This window comes from Scomber japonicus, chromosome 20, assembly GCF_027409825.1.
Source record: "Scomber japonicus isolate fScoJap1 chromosome 20, fScoJap1.pri, whole genome shotgun sequence".
In the NCBI taxonomy this organism is placed as follows: Eukaryota; Metazoa; Chordata; class Actinopteri; order Scombriformes; family Scombridae; genus Scomber; species Scomber japonicus.
This window is the reverse complement of record NC_070597.1, coordinates 14,778,849-14,803,968: the sequence shown is the minus strand read 5'-3', so window position 1 is coordinate 14,803,968 and position 25,120 is coordinate 14,778,849. Positions and strand designations below refer to the sequence as shown.

The window sequence follows — 25,120 nt, the reverse complement described above, 5'->3', positions numbered from 1 at the left end:
CTAAAAGACCCCCACAGCAGGGAATGGGCTTAGTGGGGATAATGTGTGTGTTTCTGTGTGTGCTTGTGTGAGAGTTTGCGTCGGTGCGTGTGTGCGTGCATGTCTGTGTGCGTGTGTGTGTGTGTGTGTGTGCTTGTGGCGACTGATATATGTTGAGTTATTTTAAATATTGCTAACCCTGTTCTTTCCTCCAGCATTAAGTACCAACAATGATGATTAGTCCTAATTGGTTTTATGTGTCATCCATCACGTTTATTTATATGTGTGTGTGTGTGTGTATGTGTAGGTGTGTGTGCGCGTGCGTGTGTTTATTTATGACTCAATATCCACACTGGCTACATCGACAATATTATCAGCACCCCTACCCTGCTGAGCCAGCCTTATCTGGAATGAGAGCTCACACACACACACACACACACACACACACACACACGCACACACATACAGCATACACACAGAGAGAAGATGACTGTGTGGGTAATGTCAGAGGAGGACTTGGATGAGGATTGCCTCTCCATCACGGAGTATTACACACACACAGACACACATAGACACACACACACACAAGCACACACACAATCACTTCTTTGCTCTCAGCTGTTTTTTTGTGTGGGATTTGCATTTGTTATGTTTCTCTAGCCATTTATTCAGGTTTCTCCTTTAATTTGTAATAAAACCGTGATACACTGAATATGTAGAGAGAGCCAGAGAGGGAGAGAAGGGGACATAGTGTTTGTTATCTGTTCTTTTGATTATTCACCATTCATTTGTTCTCACCACTTACCATAACTGGTAAATTCATCAAGCAACCAATCTGCCTTAATGTCAGTGTATGCCTCTAATTGATCTAGAGGAGGTGCTTAGAAGCCAAGATTGTACTGTGCAGCTCCCAGGAGTAAATGAATGAGAACATATATTCAGCAGTACCTCATCTGAGCGATTAAAGGTTAAGAAAGAAAATCTCACTATTGTATTGCACCTCCTTAACATCTTTCTTTCTCTCCAACAGACCAGGGACCCACAGCTCCAGTTCTCATTGGACAGCTATTCTAATGTTTTCTCTGTGACGGCTACTGGAATCAGGAGATATCTCACTTTGGTGCAGCCACTGGACAGAGAGACACAGGACTCCTATACATTCACGGTACTCCGGCCATGGCATATGTGTCTGTGTGTGATAGAGAGAGTGTGTGTAGTAATTAAATGTATTTGAATAGCTCACCCCTCACCTCCTATAAAACCATAGTGCTGGTTTAGAAAAAGGACACTTATCTAGAGAAGTGGAAAAAGTCAGCCCATCCTCATTAGAGAAATGACAGTATAAGTCTAAAATTCAGTCGATAAAATGGCCAGTTACATGTACGCCATCTAGCAATCGTAGTAGTTATTACCCAGGTAAGTAGTGAAGTTCAGGTGACGTCAATTTAAAGTGACTGGAATTTGCTGCAAGACACCGCTGTTCACTGTCCGTGTCCAATCACCAGTGTCATGTTTTACAAATTTACGGATTTGTATGTGTGTATGTGTGTTTTTTGTGCCATCTACGCTTAATATGAATAAACCAACTATCAGCAAGCAGCTCCACTCAATGCAGAGGCAGGGTGGAGCTTCCAGGCTCTGCTAAATGACTCCAGCAAGTCAGCATGCACTAGTACTGTTAAATTAAGAATTAAAATTTATATGGCATTGTAATGCTGCTTCGACAAATTGGAAGGCATGACAAGCAGGGCTTTTTTAAATTATGTTCAGCATACAGGCTAGCGCTTAGCTCTCCCATCGCTTTGTGCTGGGACAGATGTATAAAACATGACTTTTTACAATGGTTGCTGCCCTATTGTGTAAACCTCTCTCCATCAGTTTTGCTGTTTCTGTCTGCCTCCTGTATGTTCTTTCTCTTCTATGCAACAGATTATTTCTTTTGTTGTCCCTGTCTCTCCCAATCTGTCACTCTCCTTCTTTTATTCACTATCTTATTTCATTGCAATCTAATTCAGCAGTTTCTTTATTGTTAGAGTACTGAGATGCTGCCCGTTGCCAGGCAGAAAGTATCCCTCTGTTGCACTTCAACATACGATCACAGCATTGTTACTTCATACTGTTGTCTGTTATCCATCAAGTTCATCTATTGTGTGTGTATAGGTGGGGGCGGGGATATGTGTGAGTGCAGCTATTTGGAAGTTAAAGATGGAAAAAGCAGAAGGTCTGGCGTATTGATTGAAAGGCAGAGGTGTACAGTAATCATCATGAAAGCCTTGCAGGAGAAATTAAACTCTAGGGCGAGAGAGAGAGAGAGAGAGAGAGATAGAGAGAGAGAGAGAGAGAGAGAGAGAGAGAGAGAGAGAGAGAGAGAGAGAGAGAGAGAGAGAGAGAGAGAGAGAGAGAGAGAGAGAGAGAGAGCTATCTGACATGGAGGATGGTTTTCATTTAAAGGAGTCAATCAGCTTCTTGGCAGATGGGTTTGTGGAGAAGATTGGTATCAGTGAGGAAGCTTCAGTAGTCTCCGTTGATTTGCACTTTGATATGAACTGTGGATGATTTTCTAACATAGAAATACATGTTTTAGTGAAATATGGTAGTATGAACTGCCTTATCTGAGAGTGGAGGAAGACATGGGATAGTATGCACCGAAGTCATGAAACTAAATTACAGATAATGTCTTGTCAATGTAAGGCACTGTAACACATAATTTAGATTTTGTTTCTGTAAATGACATGCTACTAAAAAAATCTGATATTTCAATTTAAAATGGAGGAAATGTTAATTTGTAATTTAAATATGTAAACACAGAACAGGGAATTTGGCTGAAAAAAAACAGAGAGAAAACAGACAGACGATATCAAGATGCCAAGGATGTGTTGAGTACACCGTCTAGACTTTTGTTGCTTGGCAGAGTGTAACAATTTCTACAAGATGGCAGATTTTTATTTCTTTGCTCTTGTCTACAAAAACAATCCTTTTTTTCTCATTCTGTGTCTCTGTGTCTTTAGCTGCTCGCGTCAGATGGCGTCCAGCAGAGCGTTCCAGTTACTGTGACGATAACAGTGCTGGATGCTAATGACAACACTCCGACTTTTGCCAACGTGTCTTATCATGTCAACCTGTATACTGATATGATGCCTGGAGAAACTGTGTTGCAGGTACACACTTTCAAACTCACACAAGTTATTAAAGCATGTAGTGTTGGCACCTTCCTCCAATGATGGATTATACTTCAGTGAATAAAGTAAAAGTGAAGTAAATTTGACTACACATCATACATTTTAATGACTGTGAATGTGTTTATGTCTCTTCCCAGGTGTCAGCAGTAGACTCTGATGCAGGTCCCAATGGTCAGGTCACCTATCGGATCTTGGCCGGTGACCAGGGACATTTTCTTATTGGCAACAGGTAAATATACTACACTAGAAAATGTTATCAGTGCAAAGTATTTAATGGGATTCTTCTATTTGAAACTTTTTATGGCTCCTTTCATATTTTTGGTATTGGGTGCAAAATACTACTTGCAAAATGACTGTGTTTTGAGCTAAATGCTTTATTCAGCAAAGACTATTTTGCCACCATGCTACTAAGGTAAAGTGTGTATTGTTCACCATCTTACCTTAGCGTATTAGCATACTAACATTAGCCATCTAGCCCTAAACCACAAAGTACAGCTGAGGCTGATGGGTGATGATGATTCATTCATTAGTTTGTTGTTTGATGTTTGGACATAATAATACATAACCTGATAATGGTGCTTTTTGCATAAATAGATGTTGGCTTCATTTTCTGGGGACTATGAATATGATATGAATATCTGAAAATATACTGCAATCCGTCCAACGTGTGTGCCAACATTTCACACAAGTACATAACTCAATCTCATGGTAGTACTAGGGGAAAAGTCAGGGGATCACTTAAATTAGTGGGATTCATCCTCTGGGGACCTTCAAATTCTGTAAAAAAAATAATCATGGTAATCTATCAAATGGTTTTTGAGATATTCCAGTTTGGATGAAAGTGGACTTATGTCTAAATTCTACCTGTATCATTATTGTTAGGGAGTGTAGTAATTTGATAGGTATTAAGAGAACGGTATACAATTTGTAACCAATATGTCAGTGTCCAAATGTCGTAAATTATAAGTAATAACCATATATAAAAATAAAGGTTGATTAGATGATCTGTGGTCTAGTTCTGGAAATTTTCTGAACTCCAGTGGTGACGATCACTGTAAAATACACTGAGACTCTTCTCTCTGCACTGGACTCAAAATTGCAAAAACTATTGATTGTATTAATGTTGGCATGTTTCACTTCCCACCTTTATTTCATACTTTCAATGTGTTCATAGTCACGTACAATTGAATTACATGTTTTCACAGTACTGGGGTCATTACTGTGGCACCAGGTGTGGAGCTCACTGTGGGGCGGAACTACGCTTTGACTGTGGAAGCCATGGACAACGGGCCTGAACCCAATAGGAGGTGAGGGGTTTCTCTCTGTCTGTCTGCCTCCATACATTTTTTATTCTGCTCATCTGTCTGTCTGGAGATTAAACTTCAAAGGTCATCAGATTTCCAAAACTTTCACACTCATTGTCAGAAACTTCACAACGCTCTCCATTGCTCTCTTTCTTGTTTCTTTTTCTCTGTCACTTTCTTCATTTATTTTTTTTACGACTTTCAATTTTATGAATTATAGTTTTATTGGAAAATGGCAAGTAAGTAGTCTCAGAGAGGTGAGAAGTGTGAGAAGACAAGCGAAAGGGTAATGAAAGGGTGCCTCACTGCTAGTTAGCCTCTTCTTTAGGAAAGGAAAGAAAATTATACTGTCTGCATTTCAGAAAAAAGGGACAATTTCAGCAAGTGCAGACACACATCTAGAATGAATACCATAGGTTGTAAAGGAAACAAAATGTAACGCACTCAGGCCCTGCAGCATTCAAAGGATAAGGGCTGACTTGATAAGATGACATATTTTTTGGATCTTATTTCTTCCCCTGCCTCTGATTTCCTGTCTCCTGCCCTTCATCTCTCTTTCATGGATTAAATCAAAAGGGAACCATAACTTGCACCAACTCAAACTCACAGTTTTTCTCTAAATTGGTTATTTCATGCTGCTTCCAATATTTTGTAAACTGTGTTTATTGATTGGGTAGCTAAAGCCTGGCAGAGAGGACTTAGATTATGATTTTTTTGTTTTAGACATTAGTATGCAATATCCGAGTGCAGAAGCAAATCCAACCATCGAACTGTTCACTTGCTGGAACACAGTCAATGGCTCCATACGTTGATAGAGCGGCTGCACTGCCAGAGATTTTATTCCCTGAGTGTTTTTTGTTTTTTTGCTGCAGTACACCTCAACTTGAGTCAACATAGAACAGTGGGAATGTACTATGTGCTTTTACAAGTTGCAGTCTAGCTTACACACGATTTTTTTATTCTTCGGCCAATTTTCTTGTCTTGTTGCATATTATCTAATATAGACACTCATACATACTGAGCCAAGGTTAGCCAGCCTGAACAACAGCCTGTTGTTTGCTGAGAGCACAATTGGGGTGTTGTCGTTTGTGCTTTGCACTTGGGAATATCTCAACAAAAGGATAAATTAACATTTCAGTGTCCTTGCAAAACGGACAAAATAAGTCAAATCTTTCTCTTCAGAGTACAGAACAAAACAATGCTTAATTAAAGACACATTGGAACACTGAATGAAGGGTCTTTAACAAAAATATCACTTAAATACAGGGAGCAGTGCAATATTGAGACTGAAATCGCTGGTTAGGTAGGCTTCTGTGAATGGCTGACAGTTTTATTGCCTAATATATGGTCTGGTCAGGTCAATGGGGAATGTTCTTCACTCCCTCATTGATCAAAACACACTTGAGGAAGTCACTAAACAGTGCCAATCTCCTGATCAAGATATAATTAACTCACTCAGTACCTTCAAGAGTACCTCCTCACTAGTGGAGTGAAGTGTTAGAAGAGTGGAAATCTGTATGAGCATTTTTCTTACTCAGTGTATAATAATGTGTATCATACCAAATCGGTATCCACCCCTCCTGTTAGCTGCTGACATAATAGAAATAGAGTTGACAAAGACAAACTGATTACATGTTTTCACTTTGGTTAAAATGTACACTTGAACAAACCACATGCTTTTGCACATTGCTGAAAAAACTAAACACACTTCTATCACTGTGAGTCTATTGGTTGATTTATATGTTTGGAATTTAAGAATAGATCTTTTAAAGTTGTAACTGGCTCTGCAAAGTTCTGCTTCCTTTTCTCTAAGATAAGAAGATGAAAACTGACCAGTTTACAGCAGTGATAAACTGTTCAGGCTAAACTAGCCTATCAATGAGCTTTGACACTCTCTTGCCCTGATTCAATATGCCTAATCGACTATCAGTCAATTGGTCATCAGTATAGGCCAAGAAATGCTGATCAACTTACTGTGTCTAATAAACCAATCCAGTTTAATAAAATGGATAATGCTTGAATTGAATGTTAAAAATTATAAAATATATATTTTAGGTTGTCACACCAGCAATAGATTGCCCTCTCCAACAATATTCCTCAGTGTTCATAAAAGCTAGACTCTTGTCCTCCCTCACACTTCACTCTAGCTATGCAGCCAAATCGATACAGAATGTGAACCACTGCAGATTGAGGTGGTTTCAGTGATGGGCTCACAGATTGTCCCCAAATTTCCCCAGACCCCCTGTTTATCTGTAATGAAAACATAACCTGCATTAGAAATCAATATCTATCTCTCTGCCACCTGCTTTGTTAAAACTATGGGTCAAGTCCCAAAATGAGTTGTGCATAATTTTTCTGGTGGGTTCCAACAAGACATGATTGACAGCATTTTATTTTACTTCTTTAAATTAATTTTCATCCCAGCTTGTGAGTATTCTATGTTAGGGGGCTGGAGCTGGTGAGGAGTCCTTGAGATACATGCTTCATTCATGTTAGAAGTGCCTTTGCATGGCCTAGATAGATACAAACCAGAATACATGAAACAGTTAATGCTTGGGGGTCTCATTTATATTTTCAGCAAACTATAGAATAGGAAAAAACGAGGCCACCATGGATCAGATGAGATGTTAGATATATAGCTAAAGATAAAACGATACTTTTGCACTATACTTTACAAGGCATACATCAGAAAGTCATTTTTTTCATAAGCATTGCTGAGAAAATTACTTTAAAGATGTAATCAATTACTCATTGAAAAAGTAAAATAAGCTCAGCACTGAAATCAAGACCAAAAGTTTTAGCCCCAAACAAGTCATTACACGTACTAAACCGGGTGTACATTAAAGCCAAATGTCAACAGATCAATGATAATGGCAGTAGTTGTATTAGGAGTAGTACAGTAATAGTAGTGCTGCTGCTTCTGCTGCCAGAGACCCTTACCACAACTGTAACGTTGTCCATTGTTGTGTTAAATAGCTGAAACATGAGGCTGATGCTGCTTTTCAAGACTAGTTCCTTGAATCCAACTTGAGTTCAAGTCACATAATTAAAACCTAAGTAAAATGCAGTTGTACAAAACTTACAAAATATAGTCAGATGAACCTTAATCAAAAGCCAAAATCAAAAAGTCTCATTAGATGGATTTAGAAAATCCTGTAGACCTGGTCTTACAGCGCCCGCATAGCAAAAGCAGCATAACATTCACAGCTGCAGTCTTTTATAAGTATCTACACTGGATCTATTCAGTCCCAGTACTGCTGTGCAAACAAAGAGCACTCGCATATCAATAATCAATGTAGGTACGCACAGAGTTAGACGTTAGAAAAAAATAGACTTGAAACAGAAAAAACACACTTTGAGTTGCAGTTACATCCATAAAGGTGTAGGCGGCTATGTTAATTAAATGTAAGCACATCTGGTATGCCATATATAAAGCTAAATTTTTTTTTTACATGTTTGTCAAAGGGAAGAGCAGCAATTTATTTCGAGATGCGAGAGATGAGAGAATTATGGTAGAGTGCAGTCAGTGACAAAGCCATTCACCTAAACATTCACCTAACCCAATAATGATCTGCTGGACCACCAAATAACTCTTAAAATGACTGTGCAGAAGAAAATTACGTGTGTGCAGCAGTGCAGAGTGGTCACTCGAAATGATGAAGTGGACAGAAAATGTGCATAAATGCAAGCCTGTTGTTGTTGAGACTCTCTCTACAAGAATTCGATGGGCAGATAAGTGCATGCATGACCACATCTGTTGGTTTTAAAGGAAAGCTTTGTTTTCATTTGTAGAAAGAGGGTTTTAGGATGGAAAACAATGGAGAAATAGGCCTTACTCACAGTAGAAACCACTCCTAAATAATATCCAAACCCTCAATCGGTTTTCATCAATAATGCCATCTGAATTGTCTCAATAAAACACTGGCTTTCACTCTAGCTGCCAGCTTACAATTTTCCCAGCCTTTATCTACTTATTTATTTATTGTTGTGGACGTAAACAGATTTTGTGGGCTATTGTTTAGACCCAAGGTTTTTGGCTTTTTCAGTCGATGATCCAGTTTGAGTGGAGTTAATCTCTCCCTTCTCTCCCCGTTGGAGCCCAGCACTCTTGCCAAGTAGTAACACAAGCAAAAGCCCATGCAGTTTCTTTCCCTGAAATCCAGGGTTTGTAAAAATCAAATGTCACTCATGTCATATGGAGGAAAAGCTGGGAAATTAAATCTGGCTTTGTTTTCCAAGCCATTAATTAAGTGTTAGTTAGAATTATAGAGTAGAAATCTTCAAGTTATCAGATGATAGTGGTGTACTCATTCTTCCTCATGTTAAAGGTAGAAAAAATGGTACACAGCCAATACAATTTGACATTTAGATCCAGGTGATCTTTGTGAGCCGCTACAGTTTTTTTATCAGCATTTACAACTCCTCTAACTCTTCTTAGTAAACAGTGGCTTATTTACACATCCAGCAGATACATAGCAACAAAAGCATTCATTTGTAGTTGTGTTTCTGGCCACTAGGTTAATATAAGTTCAGTGTATACACTCCTTTTAGCTCTGTTTTTGGTCTCCACCAATTGCTGAGGCAAACATCTGGCTCTTGCTAACTTTGTGTGTCATGTGGTACTGGGCAGGTGGGTATTCGGAGCTTTTTTGCTGAAAACAGCTGCCCACAAGTTGAGAGGAACTGTAGAGTTGGTTGATTACCATCTGTGGACTCATCACTACAAGCAATTATAGACATGCTCTTTCTCTTCATGGATGTACACATTTTTCTTAAACCAGAAAAGCTTGAAACTTCGAGCTGCTTCGCTACATATTTCAATGAAACTGCAATGCAATGGTGGAGCATATATCCAAGGAAAGCTTCTGTCCTCCAAAATGAATCCTACAAATGTTCCACTGGAGAAGTTTGAAATTATTGACAAATCCAAGCTTCTTTGAAAAAAATGGTTCAGGATAAAATTTTATCGGTATCAGACCATGACTTCTACCTACCAATTACCAATTATGAGTCAGTCAATTTGCATGGAAAACTGTAGTTTTCCAAACATGATGACTGTGACCCAGATAATCAAACATTTGCAGATAGAAAAAGTGAGACAAGGACACAAGTTGTTTACAGGGCATGAAAATAAACAGCTCTGTCGATTGCAGGTCATTATGGTGACATGCTGTTGACGTGAAGTGTTATGTTGATTAAAAAATGCCAGCAAACGCAGCTTATTGAACAGCCAAAGCTGTTTATCAGAGGGGAAATAAACACTGTGTAATTAAGACTTCATTTAACAAAGTGAAACAGTCTGATCCTTTGAATGCATTTTCTTTGGGCTCAAATTAGAAACTTGATGTAAATGCCCCTTTCTCTGCCTTAATTCCCTTTTAAGCTTATTTTCTTGAAGCATTAAATTCAAGTGTCTTTACCTGTCAAGGTCTGAATCCACTTATAATCACAGTTGGTTTACATTCCTTCCATTTAATTGCTGCAAAATGTACTCCTGGATGTGCACAAACCTTTCAACAATATTCATTTCATTCTGATATCAAAACTTTGTGTGTTCTAGTGCAGAGCTCAACTTTAAGTAATAGTTCACATTCAAAAGGTCTTCAAATGCGCCACGCTACATAATATGGTTTATAACACTGCATAATGAAAGGCAGAAAGAAGAATGATATAATACCGCCCTAACAAGATGGCCTTGTTTTATACAGACTTTTATTAAAATGCATTCATAGGAAAAATAATGTTTCCTTTCAGAAAGAATGGCGCTCACGTCATTCAAACAGCAGAAGACTTGAAACCTTAAGCCCTGCAAGAAGGATGTTTTGTAAAAGCCCTCTAGCACAACCGTTTCTAGTGTCTCTCTCAGTGTTGTTGACTTCAGCCTCCTATCAATTAGTTAAACACAGCATGAAGTGCGAAGAAACAAACACTGGGCAGCCACTCCTAAATAATAGACCATTCACCCTCCCTGACACTGCTTTTGCACCTACTATCCTCTTGTGCTGTCCTCGAGCTCTCCTGTTCCTCCTCTTCTCCTCTCATCTGTCCGTAACATTCCTTTGCTACTATTCCTCTTTCATCTGTTCCTCTCTGTTCTCTTCATTCATCTTTTCACCATTTCTCTCTCTCTGTCTCGCTCTCTTTCCCTCTCCAGGTCATCCATTACTACAGTCTATATTGAAGTTTTGCCCCCGAACAACCAGAGCCCTCCCCGTTTCCCACGGCAACAGTACAACCAGGAGATCAGTGAAGCTATGAGGACTGGGGCTACACTGCTTAATCTGCAGGTACTCTCACCGACTCTCTCTGTATCTCTCTCTCTCACTCTCACACACACACACACACACACACACACACACTCACATCAGACCACGGTCACTTTTGGGGACATTACATAGACTTGCATTCATTTCCTAACCTAACCATAACCATCATCACTACTTGCCTATCTGAACCTAACCTTAACCTTAACCACTGAGCCACCTTTTTCCCAAGGGGATACAGCTTTTATCCGCAATTGGACAAGCCGTCCCCAATTAACTGGTCCTAAGTCTAAAATCTGTCCTCAGATATAGGCTATGACAGACCACAGACACACACGAACACATAGACTAACATATTATGCGCAATATATAAACATAGAATTTGCTGATGCTAAATAAAAGTTCATGCATATTTTTACGTGTGTTTTGTCTCTGTGTGTTTTCTTCAGGCAGTCGATCGTGAAGGGGACCCCATCACCTACAAAATTCACAGCGGAGACCCCCATGAACATTTTGCACTGCAGCTGAAGTAAGTAAAGTGTGAACACACAACTCTCTCTTATACACTCACACACACAAACTTCTCATTTGATCATTATTGATCAAACCTGTAAAGCTTGTTGAAGTTGGTGTTAGTACAGAAACTGAAGACTCCAATATGATTTTTCATTTTAATGTGACAGTTGTGCAAGCGCGTTTTGTGAGTATTCTGAACAACTATGGAAATATACAAATATGTTGTGTGTGTGTGTGTGTGTGTGTGTGTGTGTGTGTGTGTGTGTGTGTGTGATTCAGGCATTGCCATGGGCTTCACTTAAACACACTAACACATTCTACCCACATACACAGAGTCACCATGCACACACACACACACACACACACACACACACACACACACACACACACACATACACATACACATACACAGGGTCTTAGGGCTTTTGTTGTATTTATTCATTTATTGCTCATTAAAAATGCATTTCTAATTCTGGGGAAAGATCCTATCTATTTCTAGAGGGAGGGGGAGGCGAGGCAGAAAGAAAGAAAAGTATAGCGAGAGATAGCAAGAGGAGGGGGACAGAATTTAAAGGACATGGAAGAAAAGAGGGGGAGAAATAGAGTACAGGGGTGGAAAAGGGGAGAGATAAGGGAAGGCAGGGACAGAAACAGATTAGGGACAAGATGTCAGCAAGAGCCAGAAAGGAAACAATGAACAGACAAATGACGATTCAAAAACATAATGAAAGAAAATGACTGCAGCAGAAAGCAGCAAAGATTAAAATGATTTTAAGAGGTTTCACTTCTGGATTCTAGGAATATTTGATGGGCTCTGACAGACATTTTAACTACAGTGCCAAAATCTTCCAGTGCCTCAGCTGTGTGCATTATGGCAGTATAAGTAGAAGTCGAGCTAGTGCAACATGCCATGCAGCTCATATTGGCATGAGACAGTGTGTTTTTCGTCGCTTTTGTGTAGAATGTGGCTCAGTTGAATATTTAGAAATGCACCAGGAGAGCACCCAAACTGGTCTAGTATTGACCCTTTTGCAAGGTGGTTGGCATAGATGTACTATAACACACACATTGCCAGAAGAAATGAAAGACCCAGCATCGGTGCCGGATTTGACTTGCACAAGAGATGAGCTTTGAAGATGTTTATCGCTATAATTTTTTGGAATACATTTGGGTTATCTGGTGTTCATTCTGAACAATGGGATTTGTTGTAGTTCCTCTACACATGTTGCAACAGATGTTTGGTTTGAGAACATTAGACATGCGAAGCAAATGTATCAAAATATGTGATTAGGAGAAAATGAGAAAATAAGCCTATTTGTGTGACTGTGCATATTCTCAAGTGTGTGTGTGTGTATATGTGGGCTCACAGACATTACTTTTCATGAATCGCCCATAAATAAACATGAACCATCTTTTAGTTTGTATGAAAAAAAAAACAGCTTCAAAGATTCTCTCTGTAGACCACTTAACATCTGCAAACACATTCACTTACACACACATATCTACACACACCATTAATATCTGGAGAAAATATGCATTTCAAATGGTGTCTAATTCATGAAAGTAGCTTAAATTAAAAAACACTTCAGTCATTATGTAAATCTTCTTTGGAAAAAAAAAGTAATCAATCAAGCCCAGCATCAAAGATTTCGGCTGGTTTTGGTTGGTCAGAAGTTTCATACAGGCTGCACTGAAGCTGCTGATGTTCAAGAGTAGAGACATTTTTATTTGTACTGTCATTTGCCTGTAAATCATCAGTCTTTTTGCTTCATTTTTTTTGTTGGAGAGTGGAGAGTTTCAGAGTTAGTTGGAAAAATTGAGTGTGCCTTCTCCATGATGGGGATAGAGGGGACTGGTTATTATCCTGACATAAAGCCATGGAGTGCAGTGATGACGCTGTGTGATGCATTGAAAACACTCAGCAGTGTTGTAAACATTATTGGACGACCTGGATGTGCCTGAAACTATACATTTATAATATAAGTCATATCAGTATCACATATAAATATCAAGCAGCAGTTGACTCAGGTTTGTCACCTCGCTGGTTTACTTAACTGCCTGCAGAGATCTTGTGATTCCCGTTCCCACAGGAGCAGAGGGAAACCCTGAAACCTATCTGCATGTACAAAGGCATATTATTGAAATATTCATTTTCATTAACCATGTAAACAGCTTACTAGGAATATTGCCCGTTTTCAGAATAAGGGGAAAAACTGAAATATTTTGTGCATGTAACTGTGGCCACTGAGTGAAGATAGTCAACTGGCTCATTGTTGGAGTTTTCTCATTGGTCATTTACATCCTTGGGGGCATTTTCACTACTTTGAGGAAATCATTTAATGCATGACAGTGCTACATACACTATAAGATAATTAGACACACACACAAAAGAACATAACCCCCCCCCCAAAAAAAAAACATATTATCTGCCATTGCCCACTTAAATACAGTGGAGCATGTTTGGCTATTTGTTTAATGCACAGTTAATCAGTATTTAACTGGTTGTTGGTGGGAGAATCTAAGCATTTTGCATGTATTTTTTGAAGAATAGGTGTTTCTTAATCGCATCAGTGTCATTATAGCAACAGCACCCCAGAGGGCATTCCTAAATATCATTGTGGGTGAGTTGGTAGTAAAAATCACACTTACAGATTTTATGCAGTGGCTTAACAGTGCTCTCAACTGTCTCAAAGTTGTCTCCAAAGTGGTGTAACAGTAAATGAAAAGGAATAAACTTTTCCAGAAAACAAGACAGGTTTCCAACTTTTTCCCATGTTACTAGAGTCAGCAAAGCAGCACCTGACAAATGGCTATATGATGAAAGACAGTGTTAGTAGACCTTAGACGTAATAAAGTATAAGACCACAATATTATCCTCTGTTGTGTTTGGTCCTATCCTGTTTTTATCTTATGTTTTAATTTGTTTTAAAATGTTCAGGTCTTTTCTATTTTTTAAGCTCATGGCTGGAGTGTTAACAGCGTTCTCTTTGTTTGTGTTCTCGCTCCAGTTCAGGCTATTTGGTACTGAACAAGTCTCTGGACAGGGAGTCCCTGGACTATTACACCCTTGTGGTCACAGCCTCCGACGGACACACAGATGGGGTAAGAAATTCAGCTGTACAACACAGATATTAACTGGTTGTCTTTACTCGAGTTGTTTCACATGCCCTGTGGAATTGAACTGAGTAAATGCAGGAAGGGACATAAAATCCCTCACAGTGAAATGCCACAAACAACAGCTGTGGCATTATGTGAAAAGAGGGTTTTTAGAAGCAATTTTTAGAAAAGCTTGTCATTCAGTAATAAAAAAACCCATTATCTATATCATTGAAATGAAAAGGCAAAATCTATTTATCACAATGAACTTTAAACAAATGGATATTTAAATATGTGCACAGATGGATGGAATATAGATGCAAAAATAAGAGTCAATGATATTCTGTTCAGGGTTGCCAGGGCTATAACCTTGAAGTGATTGAGAAAATGGTGGGAAAATGGAGAAAATAACTAAATAAATTGCCACCTAATGTTTTGTTTAAGTGAGACTTGAGACTCTTTACAGTCAGATGTGATGGAGCACAGAATATAATACAAGCAAAATACAAGCAAGACTACAAAACGTATCAAAGTGGGACTCAACAGTGATCTACTATTTTGTCGATTCAACCAGCTTCTGTTTATACAAGTTAGTATAATCACACTAAGCCAGTTAAATCTAAAATAAGAAACTTTCCCCTTTGTTTTTTACCTGTTGTTCATGCTTTTTCACATTTTTACAACTGAAACTAAACTCTTTAAAAACGCTTTTGAGGACAAATCCTAAAACAGTTATGTAAACATGCCCATACATTGTCAGACGCTGTGTAACTGTAAAATTAAGAAGACCACTGTTTGTCACCTCTAACCCTTTCTGTAATCTCATATAAAATGTCAATATTGCCAATCACTTAATATGATTTAGCATCAAAGATAATCTTTGATACAAAATGTTTGGTTAACAGGCAGCAATTATGAGCAGTGATTTAAACTGAGCTGTGTGTGTCCCACTCTGTACCAGATGCTGGCTGTGATTGACAGGAAGGGGACAAATAAGAAGATAATTGGTTGAAGAGAATAGTTGCTATTGTTATAATTTCAATGGGGAAGGGACTCCTTCTGAAACTACCTAATATGGACACATATCTATATATGTAAACAGTGTTTTCAGATTTAACAATCTTCAGTCATGCTCATATGAAAGTCAAATGAAGCCATTGGATGGAGTCTCCCTGCTCCCGCCTCTCTTCTTCTTTCCTCCTCTCTTCTTCCCACCCACACTTCTCCACCTTTCTCCTTTTCTCTTCTTCTCCTCTTCACTGACCCCTTACCCCCATCCCCCACATGTCAATTAACACAAAAGGTAAAGTTTAAGGTCCCTCTGAGGAGAGAAAATGCTGATTTGAATACCCTGACCTTCTCTCACACACGCCCTCACACACAATATGGGGGGAGAGGGCAAGTGGGTGAAAGTTGGAGGAGGAAGGAACTAAAAGATAAGTGCTCATACACAATGCTATAGAGGAGTCTTAACACATACACACATGTACTTAGTCAATTGCTCTCTGGACCTTGGCAATTAGTGTATTATCTTTGTGGCCAAAAGGTCTTTAAGTCATAAAATGGCTAAAAGTAGTTTGGACATTTTTCTGCTTGACACTCCATTATATTTTGAACAAGAGGAAAATAAGAGTCCAGATATGTAAATACAGACAGCGAGAGGTGTAAAGATGGAGCGAGAAGGGGGGAGTCTATAATAGAAGAATGCTATGAGCAACGGAGAGAGACAGAAAGGGAAGACAAGGAAAGAAAGAAATAGAAAAAAGAAGATTGGGGTGTACTTGCCTTATACAGGCCCATTAATCAGCATCACTCTAAAGGCCTTGGGTTGTCTTCATATGCGTGCACACACACACCGCACACACAACTGTGTCCCCTATTATTAAATGTCCCGTTGTGAGAGTGTCAGACTACAAAGTGCCTAATTGGCTATTTGGCCAGTGAATCCATCATACTGCCACAGATTGAGGATCCTACAAGCTGGTGCAGTAAACCAGTTCCACTGTAAGGATGCAACTCAAACTTTGATGCAGGACAGTATGTTGCTGTCAGGTAGAATTAATTATACTGTATGGCATTAATTAACTAATTAATTAACTGCTGTAACTACATTAATGCAGTTTAAGATACAAATAAACCAATAAAACCAATACAAACAAACAACCAACAATGTGTTAGTCTTTTACAACTTTGCTACATTAAATACTTTGTGGCATTCAGCCTAAAGCCTACACAGTCTTATTAAATCTTATATAATATAGAAGTTTTCTGTGTTTCTTTTTAAATCAAAGTAGCTGTTTAGTAAGAGGCACATCAGTTAAATCAACAAAAACAGCCAACTGTGATACCCTTAAAGCTACCCTTACCCTTGTTACATTTTTACACATTTTTTTTGTTTAGGTTAAAATGCTATTAATAAGGTAATGGCACTCTAAAATGTTAGAGACAGGGGAAGGGAGTGCGGGGGTGGGACATAGGAGGGAGGAGGGGTTGTTGCTGTTCAGGTTTTTTCAAAGTGCTGTGTGAAATGCAAGAAAGGTAAGAGTGTTTAGCCAAAACCCAAAGACATTTTCTGAGTTGCATTATTTGAGTGATTTTGACTGGTGGGTCATTTGTGTTTATATGCCCCAAACAGCCAAAATATCAACTGTACATGAGCTAGCAAGCAGTTGACGCACTGACCAGGTCTGTGGGAGTGGGCCATATGTGTTCATATTCAGCTCAGTGAAACTCAGAAATTGTGTTCTCTCAGAATACAGATATTGAATCAGACTGCCCTCAGTGTATTTAAATTTGAGTCTGTTTGTCAAAGACCTGAGCCTGCCCACACACAGCACAGCACAGCAGAAAAAGCTGTGTGGAAGCTGAGAATGGGTTTAAGACAGTAAGACATTGTAACGACTTAGTGTGAAAGATAAACTGCGGAGAAGTCAACCCATTACCGGCTTAATAAACTCTGAGTTACTTGAACACATTTTTCACTGTGTTCCTAAATTTCTTTGTATGCTTCTAATTCTTTTTCATTTAGGAGCACATGTACACCTTGGGAGAAACATTAGCGTACAGCCCTGAGTAAAAAATGCACGGTATCAGTGAGAGTAATGGAGTATAAAAGCTGGCCTGTGCACCTGCATGACTATGATTGGTTTTACCAGTTAGCCAGAAGCTAAATGGCTAGTTTGGACAACATTAGAGGTATTTGGCTGCACAGAAAGTAAAATCGATAGCTTGATCCTTGTTGACAGTAAGAAAACCAGCCTTATTCTTAAATTAACATCCGTTGATTTCCATCAATAACTTGTGGCTGCTAGGCAGTTGTCAAGAGAGATGTCAGAGTGACAAAAACAGATGAGTCCAGAGCGCTGACCTCTTTCCACCCATTGTTCCACCAAGGGACACAACCAATTTTTAGAGTGCTAGAGCTTTAAAACTGTATATTAATATGAATATGTTATATGTATATTAACAGATTAGACTATGACTCATGGCAGAACATTAGCTCAATTGTCACAGTGAATATAAACACTTTTAGCTGTCAGTGTATAGTATATGGGGGAAATATGAATATTTAAAACTACCGCTGACTATGGGCAGCTGCCTGTTTCTCTATGTAAAATAAATAATAATAAGAAATAATAAAACAACATAATAAACTAGCTAAAACTAAATACTAAACCCAACTGGCTATAGATTAGCACTTTCAATTATTTAAAAGATCTATCCACTCCAGACATCCACTTATTATGGACCAAATCAATCATTATTTTTATGTTGTTTGTCCTGCAAAGACGACATGAACTGACTAGCTAGCTTATTACTGATATAACACTAGATTACAATAACATAATCCCAGAAATGACTTTAATCCTTTCATCCACAGTGGTTTGCAGTAGCTCTTTAATCTGCTTGACTCTGCTCAACCTACAGATGCATTTAAATTGACTCATTGTACCACCTGCTGTTGTGGATGGTAAAATACATTTGTAAAACATGTTTGGTTTGTTTAAGTTTTGTCAGGAAATTGGCTCCATACTCAATAGCCTGCTGTCACTCTCCCATACTCTCCCTGCTAAAACACACCATAAACAAGCCTTAATATGTAGCGGATAACACACCCAATCTGGCAACACCAGCCACCGCAGAGTCGCACAACAAATGGAGGCATCAGCACTACCTCAGACTCTGCCTCCACCATTAATACAGCATCTTCGTATGATTACTTAAAACAATTTTGAAATCTGACGCATAGTTTCAGTGTTAAAACTGATAAAATAATTGCTGTCTTTGGTTCTATATAGGCTGTGGCAATAATTTTGAAAAATAATAGCTCGCAGCAACATATTGAAAAAAAAAGAACTATGAACTACCTCATTTTTGAATTGTGAACTATGAACTGAACTGAACTTTGATGTAGTTCATGTAGAAAATGAACTTTCCCAACACTGGATGCAACACTGTTGGAGTGTACAGAAACTACAGTCTACTGGAGCTTCTTCCTTCATAAATGGTCTTTGGCCAAATACACACACCAGCTTGAGGGGAGCACACAAAGCCGACAACAGCCAAGTTTAATTTTGGCCTGCCATTGAGTAACTCACAGAATTAATATTAATTAGACAACTGATATGATCTGCAGCTGTCGACGTTCGTCATTTTAACTGAAGGAAGCGACGATCAGTGTCGGCTAAAAATGAAAAGCTGCTGGATGAATGTTTTTGTACACTGCAACTCTTTGCCAATGAGAAAAAGAGACTTAGAGTTGGAGTTTAATTAACATATATATATATTTTGCCAACCATGATTTCAGAATTCAGAATAATTTTTCTTGTTTAAATTTTCACTTGCATGCATTAGCAACATGCTCACACTGTTGGCTGTTAATGAAGGAGAAGAGTGTTGCAACACTGGCAGGCTGCAGTGGACAAAACACAGTAGAAACAAGTAATGAAAGGATCCTTTAAAGCCTTTAAAATGTGTATCAGATATCCCTAGGATCAGCTCAGAGCATTTACATCAACAACAAGTTTGTTTAAGTTTTCTGTGGGTGTTGCTGCAGCTCAGTTGTCTTTTCTCATCATTCAATCTGACTTTTGATATCAAACAATAGCATATGTACTACCCAACCACCTCTGCATTTTTCTGAGTGGGACTGAAATTGCATAAGGTTATTCTGTAATGTGGTTGTCGTTTTGGACAACCTATGGAAGCTACCAGGACATTGCATCTTTATTTCTCACTGTTGGAATGGAATAGCCAGGGCTGGAGTGCAGTTGATTAACAAGCAAAATTGACTCTTTAGTTGTTACATAAGGGAGCTGTTATGAAGAGAGAAAAATAGACAGACAGTAAAATAACATACAGAAATGTGAATATGTATTAATCCTGTGTAAAAATTGTGACATGTTAATAACTCAAAATGCTTTTATTTTACAAGGTAGAATAGTAACACAATTTTCTGCCTGTGTTTGTGTGTGTAGACCTCCACTGCAACAGTGAACATTGTAGTGACAGATGTTAATGACAATGACCCGCTGTTCGATTACTCACTGCCGGTCAACCTTACTGTCACTGAAGAGCAGGATCACGCCTACGTTGGACAGGTCAAGGTAGGAAGATGCACATGCACACACACACACACACACACTCACACACACACACACCTGCACAGAAAATACACCAATAAATGTGTATCTTTGTGTGAACATGTATGAGTGCACCATATTCTCCTCAAGAGCATGTGTGTGTTGGGTGTATGCTAATCTGTACATTTTGCACACAATGCTGATTTGTACATTTGTTTGATTTGTTTTAATCTTATTTAATCCCATTTTGTTATGATAACTCACGAACAAAAAAGCAAATGTATTCATTCATGATTCAAATGTATCTCAGTGTATCAATAATTCCTGACTGCACAATTAACACAACACAGTCGGGCCTTGTAAAATTATTCATTTTCATTGTTACGCTATATATTTTTTTTATTGTGGCACTGAATTTACGTTATGTTTCTGCAATCCTAACCCAAGGTCACTACCTTGAGAGAAAGATCCATAATTACTGAAACTATATATACAACTTTGTCTCATCTCCATTTTTGTTTTCCCTTCCACAGTCCCGTACCACACATACAAACACACACACACTTGCAGCACACAGATTCACAGACTAATTAAATGCAGCTCTTATAATCTTTCACAATGGGGACCAGAGATCACTAACATAACTCTGTAAACCTTGGTAGCTTTGTAATTAGGACAGTATGTTATCGTACTCAGAGGACTATGTGTGAGCGTGTGCGCGCATAACTCAAAGGTGGACAGGAAACTTTTGAGAGCGATGTGCGATTGTCTGCTGCATTTATGAGAACTGCATCGGGTGTTTTACGATGATTTTAAAATGATGACTTCTTGAAAATGCATCACTCTTTTAGAATTTTTTTTTTTTTTACATCTTTAGTTCATGCCAGCAGCAGCAAAGGCCAGGGCCATTATGTTTGTGGGTTGTCCATCTGTCCATACATATGTCTGTATGTAGGTCTGTCTATCCAATGTTCTCCTCATAGCTATATAATTGGAACAACTCAAGGGGATTTCTTCAGATTTGGCACAAACGTTCACTTAGATTCAAGGTTGAACTGATTTATATTTTGCTGGTCAAAGCTCAAGGTCACTGTGACCTCATGTCCATCTCATTCTCTTGAACGGGATATCCCCGGGACACCTGAAGGGAAATTAATTACATGTGGCATACATACAATGTCCACCAAAAATGTTCGCTTAGACTCAAGGATGAACTTAGAGGTTGATGGATTGTGACCTCACAAAACATATTGTTGGGCCATAATTCAAGAATCAATATGGTAATTATGAAAGTTTCACAGTCTCTAAGTGAAGACAGCATAGACCAAATCATTAATCAGTTATTAAAAGGAATGATAGACATATATCTCAATAATCAGAATGAACATTAGTTGCAGCCCTAACCTGATCCCTTTTAATTTTTTTTCGAACTGACTAACTGTAAAATTGCATTTTAGCATCAATTACAAAAGAAACCCACAGCTTAAAAGTTGAACTAATTGTAGTACTGTAATAACAGCATTTTTCAGTTAAGTATTTTGCTAAGACAGTTGCTGTGTTTTTGTTTGTTTTAGGGTTTTTTTTAAGGTTCTGAGAGTACTCACAGGTATTTTACTGGGAAAGGGAGGGACATTTTGTTCAGAATTCTCTGTAAATAACATAATCTCAATTCTGGATATTCAAATTCAGTGTTTATATGAAATAGAACTAGATATGAGAGGACACATTTTTGAGTACTAAATAGTACTAAATATGAATATAATATAATGTGAAACAAAGAGGAGAAAAAAAAGTTGCATATATAAGTAACATGATCTCACCTTCACACTGTGAAATGCATTTTTACCTGAATCAGCACCCTCGTCTCCACTTACTACAAAGACTCATGGACTTGTTCCAAACCTAATAACTGACTCATGTATTCCCCAGACAGGGGTCATGGCTAAATCTGACACTTTGATAGGCTCTGATCTTTAAAGATGCTCCCGTGGTTGCATGCTTTCTTGGATTTGCTCCAAGCTTAATTCATAGCCTTTATACAGCAGTGTCAGGGGTCTTTGATCAGTCTGACACTTTGCCAGGTTCTAAATGTTAATCATGCCTCTCTAGGACTACTCCTGAGATAAATATATGGCCCTTGTACATCCATGTCTGGGATTTTGAACAAGGCTTACTTTTAACAGGTTCCTAACTTAAAAGTGCAATATCTTTTATTATTTGGACCATTGGGCACAACTCCAAACTCCTAAATCCACCTTTATCCTAAAAAGGACATTTCATTCCAAGCATTCCATATTTGAACTCCCGCTCAGCCTTTTGGGCATGCTTCAAATTCAACATCCAAAAACCCACCCTAATCTTTAGAGAGGGCACTTGAAAGTGTTCCAATTGTGAACTTCCTCCCTTTCAAGGACCCTTGGATATATTCCAAACCAAAACAGACGGCGTGATCCCTCAGCGGGCTGTGCAAGGCACGACTCTGGGCCTCATTCCAAACCAGGGTCCGTACCTGTAGGTATTAAACAGATTTCTGGAAGAATGAATGGGCCTGACCTTGGTTTGCTGATGCTGGTAAGGTACAGAGAGATGGAAAGAGGGGAAGGAAGTGAGACATGCACGTGTGACAGAGAGAAATTGGAGAAAGACACTGGGGAGAAGTGGAGAAAGAGAAACGAGGCGGCGACAGAGCTTAGGCTGCATTCTTAAACTGACTTTCATGAGTTCAATACATGGTTTCTATCTTAAAGAGAAGGAAAGCTAAAGATTTTGTGTATTCAGAGGGAGCTCATATGACTATCAAAGATACTGTTAGATTAAATTCATGAACAAATACATTACTTTAACATTTTTTCAAATGTATTTATTGATTAGTTTGAAATCAATGCTTGCTTCAAGATGTAGTGTCACCCCTAAAATACATTATGTAGCGTGCTGGTTCTTGCCGGTTCATACTTTTGAATGGTGGGTGATTTTGAACAGATTATTTAGGCCTATTTTAAAATGCCTGAGTTTAATTCTACTCTACAAACGGTAAAGAATCAGACTGATTGAAATGTAATTGTGTTTTGTAATGTTACCAATTTCAAACTTGGAGAACAGTGGATGAGGCCAAATTAAAAAAAAGAAAAAAGAAAAGCTGTACTTGATGTCCATCTTTTCACATTCCTGCTCAAACAGCAGTACTTTGCATGCTGAGCCAACATTTTATATCAAGCTAGCTGCCTCCTAAAGTACCTCTTCATCAGTTTACAGTTTGGTTTATCCCTTCATGGCAGGGTGAGGTAATCATCTGCCAGTAATAGTTTGAAGGATTCAAGTTTTTCCTCCAGTCCAACACAACGCCAGATGATTTTCTTGATTTGCACACCTTCAGCTACATAGAGGGGAATGAATCAGTGAAATCACCTGCTGCAGTCGTTAGCTGGAATAAAAAACTGCAGGCTGTTGGCCCCCCATCTTATGATTGCCTATGCTTACTGCATGGTTGTTTACTCTCTGTGTGCACTGCCAGTGGTGGTGTGCTGCACAAAAATGACTTGTTTAAGACTGGCTGTAAACCTTGATAATAATTCAAAGTGTACACATTTTTAAATTATTTTAAATATATTTTAAATAGTTTTTGATTTTCATGAGATCTTTGAAAGAAAAGACTGTATCACTTCTGTGGTGTGGTGAAACATCATTTTAATTATGATTTATTGCAAAAGCACTAAAACCATGAACAAACAAAAACAAAACAATAAATTAACAAGAAATGAGAGAATGTTTTTTTTTTATTTGAAGGCTTTATTTCAGATTTGATCTCAGATCAGACATGACAAACACCTTGACAATAACAACAACAACTGACCCCTTCCACCTACTGACAGCTTTTATTGGAGTAAAAAAAAATCCCAAAAGTATGAAACCTGGAACACAGGGGGAGCACATTAGGATATATCTTGGCTAACATTTCTTTAGATTATTTGAAGGCAACAAAGAACTGAAAACCGGAGACGCCCATGTATGTACAAATGAAGAGTCGTCCCTGGGCCTACACGAACCCCATATATCTATATTAAACAGTAATGTCTCCCACATAGCCTTTACTAATGGATAAAGAGGGGTGATCAAGACAAGCAATTTTCTCTGATGTTCTTTTTCTTTCCATATGTATTTAGAGCATTTAGGCATAAAGGAAGTACCAATACATTTTTAATGATACATCTATGTTTCCTCAGTCATCTGATGTGTATGTAGGGTATGTGTTCCTCCTGCTGAGTCATTTTATGGGATGCAACACCAAACTATTAAAATGAAGTTCAGGCAGAGCATAAATGTTAGTTGATTGGAAACTGAATTGGAAAGATAACAGGCAGCAGACAGCAATCACAACAACAGACAGCAATCACATGCACACCCACACGTAGACACACACAGTGTAGGAGTGAGGTCTGAATGATGGCTTGTCTATATGTTTAACTTAGTGAAATAAGATTCCCACACCATTATAATACCTGACTGTATGGTTTATTGGGTGCAGCAAAAGAAATGTGCACAGGGAGAGATGAGAAAAAATATCTCAGTAATTTAGTTTCAGTAGCAGGTACTTCTCTCACTGTATCTAGGAATGGTAGAGGTGTGAAAGTGATGAAAAGAGAAAAGAATAAAGGAGGAAATTGGAAGAAAAGAGGTATGGGCACCGAAACTAGCGATAGTAAAGATAGAGTGTATATTTCAGGCTTGAAGCAGCTTTTTTTGTCAGCGTGTGTTGAAAAGCAGCAGATGTAAGGCAGCTGAGACATTAATCCTATTGTGTTTCTGGCTTTTAACTGTCTGGCGACGTAATTATGCTGAGAGAAGTATGAGAAAGACGGTAAGGGAGGGATAAGACACAGAGGAAGAGAATTGAAGAGGAAGGATCGAGGGAAAGAGAAAATCAGACACCAGTCCAGGAACTGCAGACATCAATATGTTTGACATCAAGGCGATTAATCCTACTTTCCTAAAAGGGTTTAATCCAGTGGCTAAAATGAAATGCTATGACAACTTTACCATAGGACACTGAAGGAAGGATAGTTTTACGGAAAGTAATGTTTCCCTTCTAATATATCAGATATCTGCTCCTTTCATACATCTTCATAGGGAAAAAGAACTGTCCCTATATCTCTTTTTCATATTTTTTCAATAAATTCAGTGAGATGAAAGCCACAGCATTAAGT

At 38.5% G+C, this 25,120-nt stretch overlaps 1 protein-coding gene across 1 annotated transcript in view; it reads left to right on the top strand.

Annotated features, from left to right (window-relative positions):
• LOC128381110 (protocadherin-15-like) overlaps positions 1-25,120 on the top strand; it is a 144,954-nt gene that overhangs the window by 39,736 nt on the left and 80,098 nt on the right. The window contains 8 exon segments of the mRNA XM_053341061.1: positions 1,010-1,144; positions 2,988-3,137; positions 3,296-3,387; positions 4,364-4,465; positions 10,617-10,749; positions 11,175-11,254; positions 14,250-14,343; positions 19,815-19,943. Of these exon segments, the coding sequence (XP_053197036.1) occupies positions 1,010-1,144; positions 2,988-3,137; positions 3,296-3,387; positions 4,364-4,465; positions 10,617-10,749; positions 11,175-11,254; positions 14,250-14,343; positions 19,815-19,943 (915 nt within the window).